The 23,228-nt window shown below is 34.2% G+C and overlaps 1 protein-coding gene across 1 annotated transcript in view; it reads left to right on the plus strand.

Moving 5' to 3' along the window:
• The window catches only part of LRP6 (LDL receptor related protein 6), a 137,451-nt gene extending 115,669 nt beyond the window's left edge, over positions 1 to 21,782 (plus strand). The window contains exons 17-23 of the mRNA XM_052000098.1: positions 1,086 to 1,211; positions 8,244 to 8,480; positions 9,096 to 9,206; positions 12,007 to 12,237; positions 13,251 to 13,387; positions 14,247 to 14,344; positions 15,997 to 21,782. Of these exons, the coding sequence (XP_051856058.1) occupies positions 1,086 to 1,211; positions 8,244 to 8,480; positions 9,096 to 9,206; positions 12,007 to 12,237; positions 13,251 to 13,387; positions 14,247 to 14,344; positions 15,997 to 16,291 (1,235 nt within the window). The 3' untranslated portion in view covers positions 16,292 to 21,782. The remainder of the gene's footprint in view (positions 1 to 1,085; positions 1,212 to 8,243; positions 8,481 to 9,095; positions 9,207 to 12,006; positions 12,238 to 13,250; positions 13,388 to 14,246; positions 14,345 to 15,996) is intronic.
• Positions 21,783 to 23,228: the final 1,446 nt, after the last annotated feature.

Below are 23,228 nucleotides of genomic sequence, written 5' to 3' on the forward strand. Positions count from 1 at the left end.
AGTTATTATCTTTAATTATCACTACAATTGATGACTTCGCTTACATTAATCAGTCTCACCATTCATTTCTCTCATGCCGCAAGTTAAATTTTTCCTCCCAAATATTGTTTTTGCTTTTTTTTTCCCTCTTAATTTCTTTTTTTAAAATTATTATAGCTTTTTATTTACAAGATATATGCATAGGTAATTTTTCAGCATTGACAAATGCAGAACCTTTTGTTCCAATTTTTCTCCTCTTTCCTCCCACCCCCTCCCCCAGATGGCAGGTTGACGAATATATGTTAAATATGTTAAAGTATATGTTAAATAAAATATATGTATACATTCCCATATAGTTATATTGCTTACAAAAAGAATCAGACTTTGAAATAGTGTACAATTAACCTGTGAAGGAAATAAAAAATACAGGCGGACAAAAATAGAGGGATTGGGTATTCTATATAGTGATTCATACTAATTTCCCAGAGTTTTAAAGTCATTTCTCTCAGAAAATAAGTTTTTTTTAGCTTTCTCTGTCCTCTCTTCTGCTATTACAATTCATATCCTCACCAGAACAATACTTAATCTCATTTTCCTCAAAGAACAACATGTAAGCTTTAGATATCTAACATTCTAGTGCCTCTTACACATACTGCGGGGAAGAATGTTTTGTTTTTGAGGGAGAGGCTTTTGAAATTCATTTGAAGTTACATTTATGTGCATGTTGTTTCCATAAGTAGAGTGTAAGTTCCTTGAAGTCAGAGATTGTCTTATTTTGGCCTTTATATCTATAGAATTCGGTATGTTTTAAAGCAAATGGCCTTCATATCCATAGAATTCGGTATGCTTTAAGGCAAACTACTACACTGATGTGTACTAAGCATTTTTTATGTTGACAGTAAATTGCCTGTAGTTTATATAATGTAAGTCAAGAGAGAGAGAGAGAGAGTACCCTAGTTTAGATAGAAATCTTTGCTATTTAAAAAATCATGATAGATATTTGATTTTTTTAGTAGCTAAGGAAAAAGTAAACATTTCTTAGAGATAACTGAGTTTCTTATATCTACTTGTGTTGTTAAATTTGGACTTTTCTTTTTAATTTATAGGACAGCATCCATGTTCTCAGGATAATGGTGGTTGTTCACATATTTGTCTTGTGAAAGGAGATGGTACAACAAGGTGTTCTTGTCCAATGCATCTGGTACTACTTCAGGATGAATTGTCTTGTGGAGGTAGGTCTTTGGATTACTATAATTACCCCAAAGAAAAGTAGTAAATGCTCACTCTATCCGCTAACTCATTTTGAACATTGTTTCTGATTTATTTATTGTATGCTCAACGTAATTGTCCTAGGGTTAGGATATGTATTGGCCTTATGATTTCATTGGTATAAAGAACTATAATATTAGGTAATTTCCTTACACTAAATGCCAGTCATCACTCTCTTACTTATAGCATTAGAGAGTTGTCTAGAGAACTAAAAGATCAAATGATTTGTTCAAATTCATACATAACCAATATATATTAGAAAGACTTAAATTTAGGACTTCTTATCACTGAGAGCAGCTCTCTTTCCACTATAGCAGGACTGCTTAAATTTTTTTCACTCATAATCCCTTTTTTGCCCTTGAAATGTTTTTGTGACTCCAGGTATGGAGTATATAAAATAGATATACAAATCAAACATTTACTGATAATAAACCATAATTTTGTGACCCCTACATTCAGTTATGAGACTTCATATGCAGTTGCTAATCACATTTAAGAAGTTGGACACTATACCATGCTACCTCTTTTGTGTACCAAGTATGTTGATGTTCCAAGGCTGGAATTATCAACGTAAAAGAGTCCTAAGCTTCAAAACTTTTAGAATAGAAAATAAATTCTTGGGATTAAGGTAGCATCAGATTCTGAATATAAATTTTTAAAAAGTAACAATGAATTATTCCACTCCAACAGTCTCAGCCCACTGTTACGTAGAATTACTTTTATATTTAGGAAAATATCCAAAAGAACGAAAAACTGATCCAGTTAAATCTGAAGATTATTCAAGCATATTCCTCATAGACCACAGAATCAGATATGAGTCTTTGAAAACACTTTCCTGTTTTGGCTTTGTGTTGCTTGAAAAGGTTTGGGGACTGGTAACAGCATTATCTTTTAGAAATGCCTATTAAATAGCAGTTTCTCTCTGCCTCCTCCCTTAACTTCATAGATAGGTATAGATAAAGGCTTCAAGTACAGAGAAGGTCTGAAACATCATTTCTTGTTTCAGAGGCTAGTGTCAAAAAACTAGAAAAAATTAGCCACCAGACAAAAATCCTTTTTTAGCCAACTCTGTAATTATAAGGATGAAATTATATCCATAAATAAATATGAGGAAAACGGTGTGTTCAGGATTATTTTTTCTAAAACCAATGTAATGAATATTATTCAACCTGGGGCAGGAGAAGAGAATGAAAGAGAATCCCTATTTTTTATCTTCTTATCTCAGGCAACCCCAGAAAATCTTCTGTTTATAGAAAGCCTGTGCCATCTTTTCCATCACTATTAGAGCTGCCTCTCTATACAGCCATTCCCCCTCAAAGCTGACTTAAATCCTTTTTATAATATATTTGCCTTCAAGTGTGGAAAAAGCCTGAAACAAATTTATCAAGTAGGGTTAAATGTAGTCTCTGCAATGTCTCCTCTTTATCCTTTTTTGGATGACCCTGTTTTTACCTGATCATTGAGACCTCAGAATGGAGAAGTAATTAACTGTCTTTATCCTGAGGCAGTTACATCCTTTTGAGTTCCACTGAGAAATGTTCCTTTGGTCAAACATCACCAGATATTTTTATTCTGAATGCAAAGAAGTGGAGAGACCATTCATTGGCAACATTTCTGACCAAGGTGACAAATAGCTAAAGGAGCCAGTTTCCAGTATTTAAAATGTGTGTGTTATGTGGAGGCAGGGCAAGGATTATGGAGTAGTAAATACAAATCTGTTATTTTGAAATTCTTTTAAGACAGTTATTAGGAAAGACCTAGATAGTTATTTGAGGCACTAAAAACTTTTTTATTTTCTTAGCTTTTTTTATGGCAGCTAATATAGGTAATTATTTCTTTTAGTCTCTATGTCCCAAATGAAAAAAACAAACAAAAAACAACAGGGGAGAAAATAAAATCTGTGGTCTTGTTGATCTCTTAACAGGAATTAGTAATAAGTAATAAAAGGTCTACTAGATAAAGCTGTGACATCAGTGGTAATCCTCATATGTCTCATCAAAGCTTCAGTTTAAAATTTTTCACTTTGAATTCTGAGAGAAATGAGCCATAATAAAGGATACTTAGTTGCTGGGTAGGTTACATTGAAAAAAATCGAATTTTTCTTAAGAAATTATATACAGTATATCATTCATTTATAGATTTGGTGCCTTAGGATAGACATTAGAAAGAGTCACCACAAAAAAGAGCATGTAAGTGAATATAAGGTTTTGGTTCCGGGATTGACACAGAAGGAAAAAAAAAAAAATGGGGGGCTCCTGATCAATCTTCAGTATGGTTAACTTTCTGTAATAGGACAATTCACTTAACCTCAGCTAGGCAACTCTCTTAAGACAGTAAATCTTAGAAACAATACATAAGATATAAATGAATAATCAATTTTAAGACAATAAATCAGAGATGCTATCCTGCATTAATTCCCATTGATGCATATATTTTCATATTGAGAGTTCTCTGCATTGATAAAATTACAGATGTGGACTTAAAAAAAAAAATCTGCTCCATTGTCTAATATAGTACTATGTTCCACATATTGGGCACTTAAATGTTAGCCAAAAACTCTCAAATTCATCCTCTCATGCCTTTTCATACTACCCTACCGCATGCAGGAATATATTACCTAATATACCTAATTTAATACCTAATAATATATAAAATAATAATAATAATAATATATTACCTAATAATAATATATATACCTAATAAGTTGAAAAACTTCCTTGCTGGCTTCTCTGATTTAGTCTTGCCGAGATTTTCCTTAAGTGCTTTTTTCATGTTAATGTCATGTTCAAAAGTATTCATTTTCTCCCTTACCCTCTTCCCTTCTCCTTTTCTGAATTTCTCTAGTACTTTTGAGGGTGCTACTATTCTTGTAATCCACCATAGTTTACGAATTTAGTATCATCCTCAACTCTTCACCACATCTATGCAGCTAGTTGCCAAGTTATAGTCTCCTCCTCTCTACTCACACTATCACCACATAATTTAAACTTTTGTCATCTCTCACCAGTAACTTCTTTTTTTTTTTTTAATTTAATTTTATTTTATAATAACTTTATATTGACAGAATCCATGCCAGGGTAATTTTTTTACATTATCCCTTGCACTCGCTTCTGTTCAGATTTTTCCCCTCCCTCCCTCCACCTCCTCCCCTAGATGGCAAGCAATCCTATATATGTTAGATATGTTTCAGTATATCCTAGTTACAATATATGTTTGCAGAACCAAATAGTTCTCTTCTTGCACAGGGAGAATTGGATTCAGAAGGTAAAAATTACCTGGGAAGAAAAACAAAAATGCAAATAGTTCACATTCGTTTCCCAGTGTTCTTTCTTTGGATGTAGCTGCTTCTGTCCATCATTGATCAATTGAAACTCAATTAGGTCTCTTTGTCAAAGAAATCCACTTCCATCAGAATACATCCTCATACAATATTGTTGTTGAAGTGTATAATGATTTCCTGGTTCTGCTCATTTCACTTAGCATCAGTTCATGTAAGTCTCTCCAAGCCTCTCTGTATTCATCCTGCTTCACCAGTAACTTCTAATCCATCTCCCTGTGCATCCTCCATAGAGATGCCAAAGTGATTTTCCTCAACTTCAAGTCTGACAATATCATCCATCTGCTTGGTAAACTCACATCCCAGACCTTTCTAGCCTTTTAGTCCTTTCACATACGCTACAATCCAGCCTTGCTGTCCTACTTTCTGTTCTACATATAGAGCACTGTATCTACCTTCATTTTTTGCCTTAGCTCTTCCCTATGCCTGTAATACTCTCCTTTCTGACCTTTGCTGCTGAAATGCCACATTCTAGTTGAAGCCTTTCTAGATCCCCCAGCTGCTGGTGTGCTCCCTTGCAAAGTTCCCTTTTGTTCATTTTGCATATATTCTACATATATTTTAATTAGTCAACCAATAACCATTTGTTTAACATTGACCATATGTCAGATACTGTGCTAAGTACTGGGGATACAGATACAGAAAATAAAAGTTTCTATTCTCAATGAGTTTACATTCTATTGGGGAAGACAGTGCACATACATAAGCATATACATGGGCAAATACCTGGAACTTAAATGGATATCCATCAGTTGGGTAGTGGCTGAATAAATTTTAGTATATGAATGGAATGGAATATTATTATTATTCTATAAGAAACGATCAGGATGATTTCAGAAAAGCCTGAGAAGACTTATATGAACTGATGTTAAGTGAAGTGAACAGAACCAAGGGAAATTGTACACAGTAACAAGATTATGGGGTGATCAACTGTGATGGACTTGGCTCTTTTCAACAATGAAGTGATTCAAGGCAGTTCCAATAGACTTGTGATAGAAAAGAGCCATCTATTTCCAGAGAGAGAACTGTGGAGACTAAATGTGGATCAAAACATAGTATTTTCACTTTTTGTTGTTGTTGTTGTTGTTGTTGTTGTTTGTTTGCTTGTATTTTTTGTTCTTGTATTTTTTCCCTTTTGATGTGATTTTTCTTGTACAGCATGATAAATATATAAATATAATAAGACTTGCAAATATTTAACCTATATCATATTGCTTGATGTCTTGGGGAGGGAGAGAGGGAGAAACGAAAAAAAATTTGGAACACAAAGTTTTGCAAAGGTGATAGTTGAAAACTCTTTGCGTGAATTTGGAAAAATAAAATAATATTAACAAGTTACAAAGCATATACACAATATAAAATCAATACAAGTAGTGAAATGTAAGGGAGATAGAGAGAGGGTATTTATAGTTTGGATCAGAAAAAACTTTGTGTAGAAGGTAGTATTTAAGCTTGAAGAGAGATGAAATGAAAAGTACTTTCTAGGCATGGGAAACATCCAGTACAAAGGTAGACATTGTAGATGGAGTATTTTGTATGAAAAAGAGACGGTGCGTGTATAGTGGAGAGAAATGATGGTTTCTTTGTTAGAAATATTTACTTATATTCATAAGTTACATGAAATGAGGAAACATTTTTTTTTGTCTTTGTTAGACTGAACATTTATAAGTGCCTAGCAAAAAGTAAATTTTTAATAAAGGTTTTTTTTTTTTTTAAAAATTGATTCAGGGCTCTCCATAATCTGATCCTTTCCTCTTTATCAAATATTCTTATTTCAGATTACTCTGTAACAATTACCCATTTTTAAAATCTGTCTGGTGTCTTCACTATCCTATCAGTATGTCATATTTATTGCTGCTTCTACTCATAATCCTTTTTTTTTTTTAATTTAAAAAAGTGGTGTATGTGAAAGCCTTCTTTTTAGAAATTTATTTTTTTAATTGTAATTTTTTAGCTGTGAAAATTTTTTTTCTTAAAAGTATATTATGTTTTTTCAATTACATGTAAAGATAGTTTTCAATATTCATTTTTATAAGATTTTGAGTTTCAATTTTTTCTTCTTTCTTTCCTTTATCCCTTTCCCAAGACAACAGTCTCATACAGGTTGTACATGTACAATCATATTAAACATTTTGACATTAGTCCTGTTGTAAAATAAGAATCAGAACAAAAAGGAAAAAGCCTGAGAGGAAAAAAAATGAAAATAGTATGCTTTGGTCTGCATTCAGACTCCATAGTTTTTCTCTGGATATGAATAGTATTTTCCATCACAGATCTTTTGGAATTGTCTTATCTCACTGTATTGCTGGGAAGAGCTAAATCAACAGTGTTGCTGTTACTGTGCACAGTGTTGTCCCAGTTCTGCTTATTTTACTTTGCATTGGTTCATTTAAGTCTTCCCATGTTTTTCTGAAATCATCCTGCTTGTCATTTCTTATGGCACATTAGTATTCCATCACAATCCTATATCACGACTCATTCAGCCATTCCCTAATTGATAGGTATCCCTTCTATTTTCAGTTCTTTGCCACTGTAAAAAAAAATTGCTATAAATATTTTTGTACATATATGTCTATTTCTTTCTTTTTAATAAAATCTCTTTGGGATAAAGAACTAGTATTACTGAATCAAAAAGTATGTACAAGTTCATAACCCTCTGAGCATGGTTCCAAATTGGTCTCCAATATCATTTGAGTAAAAAATAAATGGTATTTGTGTACATAGGATTCCACATTTCTTCCAGCATTGTATTGTCATTTTCCTTTTCTGTCATGTTAACCAATCTGATAGCCAATGAGATAGTACTTCAGAATCGTTTTAGTGTGCATTTCTCTTAATTATTAATTAGAACATTTTGATAGGTATTCATTGCTTTGATTTCTTTTTTTGAAAATTGCCTGTTCATATTTTTTGACCATTTATCAGTTGAGGATTGGCTGTAATTTTTTTTTTTTTTTGGGGGGGGGGGAGGCTGAGTCAATTGGAGTTAAGTGACTTGCCCAGAATCACATAGCTAGGAAGTTTTACGTGTCTGAGGCCAGATTTAAACTCAGGTTCTCTTGACTTAAGGGCTGGTGCTCTATCTAGCTGCCCCATTGGCTGTTATTTTTATAAATTTAGTATATTCTTTGAAGAAATGAGGCCTTTAACAGAGAACATCGAAAAAATTCCCTCTTTCTCCTAGTTTCCTGTTTTCCTTTTAATTTTGGTAGCAGTAGTTTTGTTTGTGCAAGTCTTTAAAGTTCAAGTAATTATGATCATCCATTTTACTTCCTGTGATCCTCTCTGTCTCACTTTTACACTCACTCTCACTCTCTTGTTTGAGTGAAATTCTTCCCTTATCTATTGATATGACAGATAAAATTTTTTAGGCTCCCTAATTTGCTTTATGATATTATTCTTAATGTCTACATCATATGTCTATTTTGATCTTATTTTATGTACAGTGTCATATATTGGCTGTACCTAGTTTCTGACATTCTAATTTTCAATTTTCCCAGCAAGTTTTTTTTTCAAATAGTGAGTTCTTCCTCCAAAAAGCATGGATCTTTTGGTTTATCAAACACTAGATTGCTGCGGTCGTTTATTACTATATGTTGTGTACCTAGTAGTAAGTTTTTTTTTTTTTTTTCCTCTCCTTCATTCTGTTCATTTGAAGAGCCTCCAACATGCTCCCCTCAGCAGTTCACATGTTTCACGGGAGAGATTGACTGCATCCCTGTGGCTTGGCGATGTGATGGATTCACTGAATGTGAAGACCACAGTGATGAGTTAAATTGTCCTGTCTGCTCAGAATCCCAGTTTCAGTGTGCTAGTGGGCAGTGCATTGATGGTGTTCTTCGATGCAATGGAGATGCCAATTGCCAAGACAAGTCAGATGAGAAGAACTGTGAAGGTAAAGTATTTTTCAGTGCATGTCAAAAGCATGTTTTTGAAATTTTTGGAATCCTTTTCCTTTGAATTAATTAATTTGGTTAGGTTTTGAGTGCCTTGTACTAAATTATTTCTGAGCATAATACTGCAAAAAGTATTTTCTTTCATTTCCCAAGCATAAGAAAGACAAATTATTCTGTGTAATTATTATCAGAAATTTAAAATGGGACTAGGGTATGAAAGGAGGGATGTCTAGAGTCTACAGTTGAAAAGAAACTTAATTTTTGGCCAAGATACTGAATTTGTGGTGTTCAATCCTTGAGAAGATTAAACATTCCACTTACTTTTCTCATTCCCTCTCTCTCTTTAATATAACTAAAAACTAGCTCTCTTTAGTAGAAACAGCATTGAAAATAGAAGTTGAATAAGAACAAAATGGGAAATTATTGATGGATTTATTTTCATTCTGTTCATTCCTAAATATTCTCATTCTACCTATGAAAATACTATGGAGTTTTTCTCAGGTCACTTCTAATAATATAATTGCTTTTTCTTTGCACTCCATGAATACATGTTTCAGAATTTTTGCCAGATTCTGTTTTAAATAATTGTGACCATTTTTTTGCGTTTTGTCTAGTGCTTTGTTTAATTGATCAGTTCCGTTGTACCAATGGACAATGCATTGGAAAGCACAAGAAATGTGATAATAATGTGGACTGCAGTGACAAGTCAGATGAGCTAGATTGTTGTAAGTGGGGTTACAATCCTTGAAATCACCATTAAAAGGGGAGGGAGGAAAGAGAAGGGGAATCATGTAATGTTTTTTAAAAATATAATACTTTTTGTTTTTCCTCTTCTTACCATGATATTCTATTCCAATAACATATTAATGGTAAGATAAGCTCCTTCCAGTGATTATAGTTTATGCTGTGGGTGTTCAAAGCCATAAAGACTCTATTTTACCTTTTTCAAAATGCTGAGCAGTTTTGCTTCCTAGCATTTTGTTTCATTTCTGTTTTACTTATGGCTAATCTTGGGTATTTGTTACATTAAGAAAACATACTTTCTTTGAATCTATATGCTTATGTGCATATACATGTGTATTTGTTCCTTATGCTTAGAAAAAGGAAAAAAATCTTCTGGTCAGGGTCATTTCCATTGAGGTTTATAATTCAGCCTTTTATTAAAATACTGTAGTTCATTCTTTTCACTTTACCTTAATTTTTTTTTTTTTTTAATTAACAAGCTTTTTTTTCCTCTCAGTCAAATCAAAAACTAGCCTCCCCATTGGGAAAAAGAGGAAAACAAATCTGAGATCTTTTAAAAATATATGCATGGTCAAAGCAGATTGCCACATTGGCCATGTTGAAAGATACATATCTCAATCTGCATTGTGAATTCATCACCTCTTTGTTAGGAAATGAGTAGCATACATCATGATTGGTCTCCTAAATCATGATTTTGTCATTGTGTTAGAGTTCTTAAGTCTTTCAGAGTCATTTGTCTTTATAATGTTGTTGCTATTTGAATTTTGCTTTTAATTTTTCTCACTTTGTTTTGCATCAGTTCATAAAGGTCTTCAAAGATTTTTCTAAGGCAGTTCTTTTCAGCATTTCTTATGAACTACAATAGTGCGCTATTATCCATATGCCAAAATTTATTCAGTTATCCTTAGTTACCAGTTATTAGTCATCATAAAAAGAGCTGTTTTATATATTTTTATATACAGGAGTCCTTTTCCTCTTTCTTTGATTCCTTTGGGTGTAACATAGGAGTGGTATTGCTGGTCAAGAGTAGGCCCAATTTAACAGTTTGGGGAGTATAGTTCTAAATTTAGGAATTTAGGATGACTGGATCATTTCACAGCTCCACCAACAGTCTTTAGTGTTTCTGTTTTTTCCAGTTTCTCTTAGTTCCTCCAATATTTGTCATTTTCTTGATCTCCTACTGAATCAATTCATCTCTGAACTCTCCCTGAGATGATCTTGCCTTGCCAAGCTTAAGTTTTGGTTCATTTCCACCATCCACAGTTTGCTCCTACTCATGGGCTATTGAAGGAGCAAGAGAAAAATCACAAAACTGTGCTGGCATCATTGTGATTTGGGCAAGATGGTCCTTTCACAACTCCCTACAGTTCACTTTCCCACCATCCAGTTCACTGTAGTAGCTCTTTTCAATTACTTTTATCCCTCCTCAAACCTCCTATGATTTTCCTATGTCCCAGTTTTCTCAGCTGAGAAACTTGTCTCATATTTCATAAAATTGACTCCATTTGCCAAGTGCTTCTTCTTATCCTTTCCACTTTATCTGATCTCACTCAAAGACCTTTCCTTCATTCACATTCATGAAAAGGTGGGCTTTCTCTTTGCCAAGATAAACCCCTTTCCCTTAATACGTGCCTTATCATTCCTTTTCAGCCTTCTTTGCTGGTTCTTCAGTGTCCCCCCTGGATTCAATCCTGGGTCCTCTTTTCTTCTCCCTATATATTGTTTCACTTGATGATTACATCAACTCTCTTACTTACTCAGAGTTACCCTAACTGGAGGCCTCTCCTGGCTTCAGTCTTGAATTTTCAGCTCTCATTGTATATCTTGAATTAGATGTAAACTGTAAACTCAACATGTTTAAAACTGAATTCATTATCTTTCCCCTTAAATCTTCCCCTCTTCCTAATTTTACTGTTTTTCCTGTTTACTTACTATTACACTATCCTCCCACTCACTCAGGATCATAACCTAGGTCATCTTTCACTTCTCTCTCATCCCTTGTATCCAGTAAGTATAGGCTATTAATAATGTTACTTGTATATGTCTGCTTCTCTCCTCTGACAATGCTAACATCCGGGACTTTATCAATGATGCTTAGACTACTGAGTAGTCTTCTGGTTCTCCCTGCTCCCTCCAATCAGTACTCTACTCAATTGTAGATCTTCCTATAGTACAGGACTGACCATATCCTCTCCGGTTCAACAAACTCCAATGAATCCATATTATTTCCAGAATCAAATATAAAATCTTCTCTGACTTTTAAAGCCTTGGTTCTCCTTCCTTTTACCTTTCCTACTCTTGTTGTCCTACCCTCTATATATTTTTCAATCTAGTGATACTAGCTTCCGTGCTGTTCCTCACACATATAATTCCCTCTCCTAATTCCATGTATTTTCAAGGCTATCCCCCGTGCCTGGAATTTTCTGTCTTAATCTATATCTCCTTTAGATCTCAGCTAAAATCCTACCTTCTGCAAGAAGCCTTTCCCATACTTCTTTAATTTTAATAATATTCCTTTAAGATTATTTTCATTTTGTCTTTATTAGGTTGATTGTACATAAGTGTTTGCATGTTGTCTCCTCCAACTCCTGTCTCAATAGACCTAATAGATAGGGATTGGATTGTAAAGTCCTTGGGAGTATGTTTTTGTTTGGTGTCCTTTTTGTTTTCCCAGCATTTAGTACAGTGTCTGGCTGAAAGTAGGCACTTAATAAATGCTTGCTAGCTTGATTGGATAGTATGCTGTTCTTTTTTAGAAAATCCTTTTCTTCTCCATTTCAGATCCAACTGAGGAGCCAACCCCACAGGCCACCAATACAGTTGGCTCAGTGATTGGAGTGATCCTCACTATTTTTTTGTTTGGCGCCATGTACTTCATCTGTCAGAGGGTGTTCTGTCCACGAATGAAGGGAGATGGAGAGACGATGACAAACGACTATGTAGTTCATGGACCAGCATCTGTGCCCCTTGGTTATGTGCCTCACCCTAGTTCTCTTTCAGGTTCTTTGCCAGGTGAGTTAATGATGGAGGATTATTGAGATGAAAATCGAATTCCATTATAATATTGTTCCTTCTTAATGTACACTGAATTTTTACAAAATTGTTGTTGCTTCCCCTTTTCTGTTCTGTTTAAAAGGTATACTTTGTGAAAATTACTATAAGGTGCATAATGAAATGGCAAATAAAAAATTAAGAATTATTTTATTTGCAACTTGTGGGTTGTTCCCTTTGCTTAAAATAAGGGCAGCATATCCATGCATTGGGAGAAGGGGAAGAAATAACAAATTACAACAGGTTAACTTTTAGAGGGAATCCCAGGGGTTCTGAAGCTAGAGAAGGAACAGGAAGTAAGAAAATAAGCCAGTTAAGAAATCTTTCTGTCAATAATAGTAGCACCTGGCCCTATGACAGCACTGGGATGAAATTCCTCTCTTCTGGAACAACCAGAAATACTAGAGAGGCTGACCAGGATATAAAGGGAAATATTTAAATATGGAATTAAAATTTCCCTTCTCCAAATAAGTCCTCAATTTTCTTTTAAAGATAGAAATAAATGCTTCTCAGAGGCTTTTTGAGGGTGATTTTGTAAACAAATTTTTCTAAGTTTCATTATTTAAAATAATGATGATTGTCATCATTATTTAAAATATATATCTAAGTCATTTAGGATAGTGCCAGAAATATGCATAGATTTTTATATTTATCCCCTCTTACATGTCTGTTTCTACTAGTCAGCATAAATGTTTTCTTTCTGCCCTGTCTTTTGTAATACATGTGTAATCTTGCAAAATGTATTTTTCACATTACAAACTCATAGTCTAATGGCAGCTATCAAACTAAAACAACATACAGTTAAATGAATTATGTCTACTCTTTCCATTAAGAAACATCAAAGTAAAAGTGGAAGAAAGAGTTTAGATTGCTATTTTTTTGTGTGTTATCTTTATTGAGTTTATAAGATTGAGTAATGTTTTCAAGTTTAAATGCAGATTAATTAATACCTTGTTTTCTGTCTTTTATTTTAGGAATGTCCCGTGGCAAGTCAATGATTAGTTCCCTCAGTATCATGGGTGGAAGCAGTGGACCACCTTATGACAGAGCTCATGTCACTGGAGCATCATCTAGTAGTTCTTCAAGTACAAAAGGCACCTATTTCCCTGGGGTAAATGTTTTCTTTTAGTACTTCCTCTTTTTCTTTCTTTGCTTCTGCAATAGCACTCCTCTCAAAAAAATGTGCTGCAACTTTAAAATAATATATCTTCAAATGAGGGAGGGAATAAGTTTATTGGATAATTTTTAAAAATTAAGAAAATCGACTTTCAAACTTTTTTACATTTCTGTTCAAATTTAAATTTTTTTTCCTTTTTGAACTTGATATCTTAATCACTTTTAATGATGCATCACAGCAGGGTCTTTGTGATTTCATTATTCCTAAAATGAATATTATTGGTTTTAAAATTAAGTAGATTAGACTATAAGTTAGAAGTTTATTTTCCTATCCAGTAAGTCTAACTTCTAAACTTAACTATAAAATGAACAAATCTGTAAGAACTAGGCAGGGTACCTATGGGTTGATGGATAAAATTATTATTGCAAATTTCAATTTCTTCAAAAAGAAAAGTACTCTCAGTTAAATATCCTAGATTGACTTCTAAGAGACTTGAAGGTGTTTGTTCCACGAAACTCATCAAATAAGAAAGAATACTGTCGAAAATTTTTCTCTTAGAATACCCATTCTAATATCAGTAATTCTGCCCTGTGTAATTATAATTTCTTTTAGAAACATTTAGATAAGAATTTTGAAAATTGTATTTTTGTCTCATCTGTATTAACATTCTGTCATATTAAATGAAATTATATGTGGACCACAGAATTCACATTTTGTTATCCTTTATTTTTTAAAAAGGATATATTTTATAGAATGGAGTATATATTTAGGGGACAGAGAATTTGGGGCAAAGACTCAGTTATCCTTTTTGGGGGTAATTTTCCTTAATCACTTATCTCATGTTTTCTTATAGATTTTGAACCCTCCTCCATCCCCAGCTACAGAGCGTTCACATTATACTATGGAATTTGGTTATTCTTCAAACAGCCCTTCTACTCACAGATCCTACAGGTATTAAAGGTCTTTTTTCCCCTCTCACTTAGCCTTTACTTTCCTCCATCATTAATTCTTAGCACAAATCAAAGTGTTTTTTTAAAGAGGCAAATGCATCCTACTTTGGGACCAGAAGTAACAAGAAAGTAGGTAATGGCCCCATGACCAAGAGCAGGGAGCCATGCAGTGCTAGCATTACTGATTCATATTCTTTTAACATACTGTGATTTCCCCTCCTAGAATTTCTAAAATGCTAGCACGAGGGAGAACTGTAATGCAGCAGCAGCACTAATAGTGAAGAACTTTGAAATCTTGCCAACATGGGGGTGTGATGTACTGGCTTCCTTCTTCTGCAGTTTCTTGTGAGGCAAGGAAACTGAATGGTTGGGATCCTTGGATATTATTATGTGAAGGAAGACTGACTGAAATAACTCAAGAATGTCACTTACTTTATTTTGTTCATATGCCTCCCCTTGTTTCAACTTCCCCCCCACTATACCTGCCCTTTCATTGAATTCTAGATTATTACACAGAAATTGTAGATTATTAACATACCTTTGTTGGAACTGTTATGAAAAAAGATAGTTAGGGTTTTTTGAGGCAAATAAGAGCAAGATAAAGAAAGAAATAATTGTTGAACCAGCTTATTCTCCATTTTCACTAGTGAGTGCACTTCTTGTATTTTGGTCTTCGGTTGGCCCTGAGTGTGGGAGTCAGGAAATGTGATTTATGGTCCCAGCTCCATCACTAACTAGCTATATGCCCTTGGTCAAGGTATTGGTCTTCTCTGGCTCTCAGTACCTTCATCTGTAAAATGAGCTAAATAGTTTTTAAGTTCTAGTTTTCATTTTTCATGAAGTATAAAGTGAATAATTGTTAAGATTTGCATGACAAAGAAGACAAAACAAAAGCTCAACATGATGGTGAATGAGTCTTTTAAGTGCTCCAATAGGGATAATCAAAATTTTCTTGTAATATACTTGAAGGCATTTCTATGTTTAAAAAAAAACAAACAAAAAACAAACCAGCAATGTATTCTCCTTCACATGATAACTTCAGCAGTAGCAAGAACTAGCATTTATACAGCACTTTATGGTTGGCAAAGTACTCTATACATATTATCTTTTTATCTTCATGGAAACACTGTGGAAAGTAGTCCCTGTTATGGTCTCCAATTTGCAGATGAAGAAACTATAAGGCAGGAAAGGGTTAAGTGACTCGCCAAGGATCACAGAGGTAGCATGTCTCGGAGGCAGGATGTGAACTTGGCTCTTATCCCAAGTGTAGGACTCTCGTGGCACAGCCCAGCTGCCTTACCAGTAGGCTAGCCATTGGCCAGCGTGTTTCCAGAGATTTCTTTTTTCCTTTATAAGCAATCTATGGGACTGCCCTGTTGAGGAGTGGGATGTTCTATACCCTTTTTTAGTGTGTAAACATATCCATGTGCACACTTTCTTCCTTTTTCTCTCTACTTTTGCCATCTTTATCTCTTCCCAAAGAGAAATTTTTTTTAACAAGCCTGAGCTGATGTGCGTGGCTGGGCTGATGCTCTTTTATGTATTTCTCCATGTGGGCTTTTCCTCCTCAGTGAGTTCCTGGTAATACTGTGTGTGATGAAGACCATCACTTCCTGTGCAATGAAACAGTCCTCTGCTCTTTCTCCCTCCTAGCTACAGGCCCTACAGTTACCGCCACTTTGCGCCGCCCACCACCCCATGCAGCACTGATGTCTGTGACAGTGACTACGCCCCGAGCCGGAGGATCACCGCAGCAGCGGCAGCCAAGGGCTACACCAGTGACTTAAACTATGACTCTGAGCCTGTGCCCCCACCTCCCACTCCGCGAAGCCAGTATCTGTCAGCTGAAGAAAACTATGAAAGCTGCCCCCCTTCCCCCTACACAGAGAGGAGCTACTCTCACCACCTCTATCCCCCTCCACCGTCCCCCTGTACAGACTCCTCCTGAGGAGGGCCCCCCCCTCCTCTGACTGCCTCCAGTATAAAAGTGTAAATACAAATTGGTTGAGATCTGGAGGGGGGGAGGGAGCTTTCAGAGAAAGGTGAGGCAGACCATGTACAGATAAGAGTTTTAAATGGGGTGGGGAATACTGGAGATATTTGTACAGAAGAAAAGAATATTTATATATTTTCTTAACAGCAAAGTTGCTGCTTGTGCCATAAAAAAAAAATTTGTATAAAATAAATTTGTACTAAAAATTTTTATTTTTACAAACTGAATACACAAATCATGCCTTAAACCCAGGGAAGTGACTGTGAATATACATAGGAAACAGAAAGACAAAGGTGAATCACTGTCTAGTAAGATGTGGGCTTTGTTGATACCAAAAAAAGAAAAAAGGTCCATGACCACCACCTCAGAGCAGCAAACCATAGGTACTTTGAAGTTGCTACTTATCCTTCATGTTAACAATGGAGGGTTAACAGCTAAAGTTTAAATATGGGGTAGGAGAAAGAAAAGTTACTAACAAAGGGCTTTGTTTTCAATAGTAATACAGTGATTTTAGCAATGAAAATATATATATACTTTTAAAATAGTACATTTTATGATGGTTTCTTTTGGGAAGAGTATATAAGTTGTCCAGTATCATATCACAAAGTTGTGTGTGTGTGTGTGTGTTCATTTGTCACAAACACACACACACACACACACACACACACACACACACACTCATCTCTACCCTGGAACCTCCATCTCTGTTTGAAACTAATATTCTCCCTAGGCCATCTGTCTTACCTCCTTTCCCTGACAGTCCTATGGATGCTTTAGTCAAGACACCATGATTTATTTTTTTTAAATTATTTTACAACTAATAATAGAGGAGTTTTCCAATTGGAATATGTTTTATAATCATTTCCATTTCCCAGTAGGCTCAGTTCTCCAACTTGACTCTTTCTTCTGCATAATGTTCACAAGTTAAACATATTATCTATTTCCCTTCCCAAGATATTTTTCCTTCAATGCTCACAGATATGTCAATATTTTCTATGACATATACTATAGACAGTGTTTATGAATTATAAATTTAGTCTATTGTAAATTAATCATATATCCTTGCAGTACTTTCAGTGTATATCACAGTATAAATCATCTTATATAAATAAATATATATATATATATACACATATATATATAACACACACACACACACACACCCATATATATATTTTCTGAATACAAAGCATTTAAACCTATTGGAGACAATCTATTAAAATAATGAATTCATTGGAAGAGTTTTCCAATCTATAGATTAACTCTGTTCTTTCATGTTCAGTAAGCCAGTTTTCTCAGCATGACTTTTACATACCTCTTCTTGTGTGGCATGAGTTTAATACTTAGTGTTTTCCACTGTGAATATAGATAATGTTGTTGTTGTTCTTGTTGTTTCAAATTATTCTTAACCAAATTATACTTAATTTACTTCATGTTTATTTTTAAAATATGTTCTCTCTCCAAATTTATTTTGATCAAAATTACTGCTATTTAATCATTTAGACAAGAAATCTGTTTGGACTGAATGGGAAGGTGAATTATTTGTTGATTCTTTAGTTGCCAAAACTGAGGTGGATGGGGAAAAGAAAAATCTTTTGTACTCTATCTGCCTAAGTATTAAGGCTGCTGCATCCTTAGTCATCAGGGACAAGATATGGTATGATCTCAGCACTGTCACCTTATATGTTTCCAGTTCTTTCCTCCTCAGAATGAAAATAATGTTTTCATTTAAATTTGTAAAGTTGTAAAAAGTTATCTAATTTTGCCCTTGTGAAAGTATAGCTTAAATCTCTCTAATTCCAGTGCCAAAACAATGTAAGCTGTTCAATATTTTTAGCAGAAGTAATTTTTTAAAGTAATTGAAAATACTTAGGTAATTAGGTAATTTAAAATGTTATTTCTAAATTATCCTCAGATTATTTGAAAACAAAGAATAGGTTATAGTACTACATTTTCCCTAAATGATATTCCAATCAGTTGTCTTATTCATTCAGGCAGGTAATGACCTTTCTTAGCGATGAAAAACACAGTTTTGGTCTTAAGGCAGGATGGACATTGAAGGTGTAATTTGTAATACACAAGGGGAACATGATCCTTATGAAAAGAATAAGGTGATCAATAGCTGGGTGTCAATCAGAATTTGAGAAATCTACTTGTTTACATTTTTTTTAATATGCAGCTTTACCATGAGGGGTGCATGTGTGGGAATTTGCACTATATGAACTAAGAAGAATATTGCCTTGTTATATCTCAGTTCAGGTACTTGTACTGCGATGGCAATGGTCTCTTCTTGCAAAATACTAATTTGTGTGCCAATTTTTATTTGAAAATCATTTGAAGGTGATTCAGCTTAGTTTCAGTATCCTCTTTTTTTCTTTAAAAGTTTCTGGAAGTATTTTTGGGATAGGACAGAATAGATAAATTTGTGTAAGTGTTGTTAGCTTTTGGCCTTGCTGGACAGTTAAGCCTAAGTGAACTGCACATGAATTATTGAACATTTGTTTGACCAGGAATGAAAGTGAGTAGAGAGTTCGGTGGAAAGAACGAAATGAACATAATAGAAGTCGAATTTGCTAAATCTGAGAAGAGTTTATTTCATTTTGAATTAAGCTCTACATTTTGAAATAAGATTTCTAATTAGAACATGAATAAAATTCATTTTATTTTGCATTAACAGTAGTATTAAAACATTTTGTGATGGTGTTTTACTCCCAAACCCTTCATGTCATAAAGAATGCCTCCCCTGCATGTTGGACTCTGCAGTATAATGTTTTGGAAATAGCATTGGAATAGGTAGACCAGGGTTCTTGTTTTGTTGACTTCTAAGGTGCCTTTGAAAGTCTATGATTCTTTGATTATATAGTTTATATAAAGCAGCTTGTGTGCAAAATGGCAGCCGAGATGTAGTAGATGGAAAGCTGGACTCAGAACTGGAGAGACCTGCACCTTTGACACATGATGGCTGTGTCAGACTGTGCAGGTCACTTAATCTGTCAGTACTGGAGACAGCTCTCTGGAGCTGTAACTTGCAGAAAAGATTGCTGATCTGCATTGATGAGGGGTGTTTCCTGCATCAGTGAAATCACAAGTCTGGTCTCTATCAGTACCTTGTCTGAACAGAAAGCCCTGGCTGTGCCCTGGATATGCAGAGTTCTCTGCACAGGGAAATGACATTTAGAGTATTTATTCACTTAGAACAGACCAGTTTGTAAAGACTGTGTTTGGGGAATGATTGGGAGGAAATTTCTTAAGATGGTTAAAGTTTGACTTTTCACTATTTTACAAAATCTGAGGTTGGAGAATTAAGTTGTAACTAAATCCAGTCATAGTGCCTAAAACATAATATGCCTGTTATCAGTGTTAGATTCTGGATTCTCACATTTGTGTAGTATTTTATGGTTAACAAAGCGCTTTTCTCACATGGCTGTCCCTTTGAAGTAGGCATTTTACAAATAGATAAATGAACATAGAGGCTTTAAATGACTTGCCAAAGGAGACATAGTAAATTAAAAGCCAGGTCTTCTGGCTCAAAATCCAGTGCACTGTGTGACTTTTGTGGCATTTTTCTGTTTTCATTTTCGTTGTTATAAAAAATTGAAATTAGTGTCAATTTTTAATATTTATTCTGCTGGCTAATGAAACTTCCATGACTTTGTGTGGCATTCATGACATTGGAGATTTTGCCCTAAATGGTCCTGCTTCTCCCAGATGCCACTAACTTGTTGAAGATGATTACATTCATAAGTTATCAAAGCACAGATGTGATGTTTTTAGTAAAGAATTTAAGATTTTTATATATTTAAGACAACTTTCCCAAATTAGAAGGCCATTCAATTGGCCGGATTGTAATGGCCTTACTAGGGCCTTTAGTCCTTATGGCCTTGTAAGTAAGGATGATACACTTGAATGAAACACAGAGCTAATAAGACCAGACTATAATGTATGAATTTTCAAAAAGTGCCTGTATTAGGCATTTGAGGTATAGATATCCTCAGGGAATTTAGAGTCAAGGATTATAAAACACTATTGTAAAACTTATTCATGGGAAGAAGTCTATATTTCTTTCCAAATCTCTAACTTTGAAATGACCCTAATCTTCCTTATGTTCACTAATATTCTATTCATTGTTCCTGCAAAGATTAGCATAAATAATGTTTCTCATTAATGACATCTATGATAGTGTTTTTAAAAGAATATCAAAATTTGTCATTTTTCATTTGAATTAAGCCCAAATTGATAGTTTTGTAAATTGATGTTTGACTAAAAGCTTAATGAATTGCCCTTAGTGGTTATTAATAGGGAACTACATTTAGCTAAATAACATTCTAAAGACTTTATTTAGCCTAGAATCATAATTAAACTAGCTTTGGAACTGGAGGGAAACTGAGGAATTCCTGTGTTAAGCCAAGTAACTTTAAAGTAAATGATTGCTCTCAATGCCCTCAACAAAATAGATAGTTCAAACACTTCTTAGTCTATCATTCATTTGTCATGAGAGTAAATGATCAAATAACTACAAATTTAGGGCCAATCTATTAAATAATTAATAATTTCCTTTTGCATCAAAGGCAGCATAGACAAAAAAAAAATTTGTTAGGTTCCCAGAATTAATGCTTAGCTAAGTAGATTATATTCTTGATTTTTTCACAGCATAATTGTTTTTATGATGACACCAAAGAATTAGATAGTACACATTTGCTTAACTGTCCATGCTTCATTTTAGTCCAAAGGTTGGTTGTGAATTAAAAAATAAAAAATTTAATTCTGGTATCCTAGTAAGAAGTGCATGTTGAAAACAAAACAAAATGAAAGTTGATTCTTAAATCCATTGTAACTTGGTTAAATTGTTTAGGTTATTAGGAAAAATAGAAATGTATTTTATAAAGAGGATACCAAGAAACTTAAGCTGGACTAGCCTCGTTTGCAAATGAAGGATTTGGTGCTGCTTTCAGATGTTTATTCTTTATGTTTTTGTTTTGTTTTTGTTTTGTTTTTCATTTTTCTTGAGCTTTAATCTTTGTCATTGTCTTAAAGTCAGCTGGTGTTTCTTGTTCATCGACTTTGGTACAATGGTGCTTTGCAAGGATGTATTTATACTATAATGACCAACATTTGGTCAGTCCCTGTCCACTTTTTCACTGTAACTTACACACACACACACACACACACACACACACACACACACACACCCCTTACCCTTCCCTTTTTTTTGTAAAATAAATGCTTTACTTGTAAACTGTATAAAAACAGACACCTTGTATAAATCCCCTTTTTGATTATTACAATAAGTTGAGTTGTAACAAATGAAATGTTGATTTTTATAATAAAACAGAGTGGAAAAATATTTGCTTGAAGTAAGAAAATAAAACTGTCAGTTGTGCTTTGCTAATGACCAAAATAAGACTAAATGTTGGGTTTTACAATTAAATATTGCCTTAATTATTTACTACAAGTGTCCTGTCACAAGAGATAAGTTTGGGAAAACTGGTTGCTTAAATATAATCTTTAAGTAGAGGGAGACCATCACAGCTCATCCAATCCAACTTTCCTTTCCCCTCTTTTCCTTCTATCTAAAACCAGCAATCCTCTTACTTTATTACAATCTGATTTTACTTTGTTTTCAGTTAACTCCAAATACAACTAGATATCTTCAACATTGGGCCCTACTTTAAAACTTTCCATACAGTTTCTGGTGGAATAAAGTTGGGGTTGGTGGTGAAAGATTAGATCTGATTTTATTGTTAAGAGAAAATACCTTCTAAACATTTCTCTGCAACTTGAAGACTGAAGAGGGTTCCCTAGAGCAGTAGTGTCAAACTCCAATAGAAATGAGATTCTTACAATGGCATAAGGAACCCTGTGGGCAGCATATTAACTTAGTTTAAAATGGAATATTGCCTATGTTTTATTGTATTTTTATTCTGTAACATATTCCTCAATTGCATTTTAATCTGGTTTGTGCTTCACTGAGAAGACATGTTAGCACCACTTATCCTAGAATAGCCAAAGGTTGAGAGAGTTGGCCCTAAATATACAGCCAAAGACAGAACTTGTACCCAGATTTATCAAAGAATCATAGATTGAGAACTGGAAGATGGCTTAGAATACCATTGACTCTCTTCCCCCATCCCCATTTTATAGGCAAGAAAAATGAGACACAAAGAGGTAATTTTGCTGAATAACTAATAAGCCAGAGTCAGGCTCCAAAGCTAACTGGCTATCCACAATGCCTTGCTTCTTCATAATGTAATACTATAATACAAATTACCAGGCTAATGTCCGAATATGTAAGAGAATAGTAGGAAAAGTGGACAAGATGCCCAAAAGTTTCTCTTGAGACCGGAGCCTTGTTATGACTTGAGAGAACTTAGCAAAAAGGTAGAAAACCACTGGTTTCTACTGGGTATAACCAAAAAAAGATCTTGTGCTTGATAGAGTTTGGCGGCTACTCATCATCAGCAAATTATTAGACAAGGTAGCTTGAAACCAACATGTTATAAAGAGGTGCTTTTCAAAAATGAGTAACTACACTGATTACTTTACAGTTTCCATTGCTGTCTCCTCCCATTCTATCATATAACTCTACCTTCTGAATCAAAATAAACCAAAGAACGAGTTATACAAGTTTAACAGAGCCTTTGAAAGGAAAGGCAAAGACAGATTCCAACAGGAAAAATGACTTAATGTTGGGATTCTTAACCTACGAACTATGGATTGACTTGGGAATCTGAATTTGGATGAATTGTTCCTTTATTTCAATAGAATTGGTTTCCTTTGTAATACTATTTCTTATATTCTCAGCATTTAAGAAAAAAATTATTCTGAGAATTCCCCTAGGCATTTACCAGATGCCAGAGGGATCTATGTCACGAAAAGATTTAATACCACTGCT

Source organism: Antechinus flavipes, chromosome 5 (genome assembly GCF_016432865.1).
Source record: "Antechinus flavipes isolate AdamAnt ecotype Samford, QLD, Australia chromosome 5, AdamAnt_v2, whole genome shotgun sequence".
Classification (NCBI taxonomy): domain Eukaryota; kingdom Metazoa; phylum Chordata; class Mammalia; order Dasyuromorphia; family Dasyuridae; genus Antechinus; species Antechinus flavipes.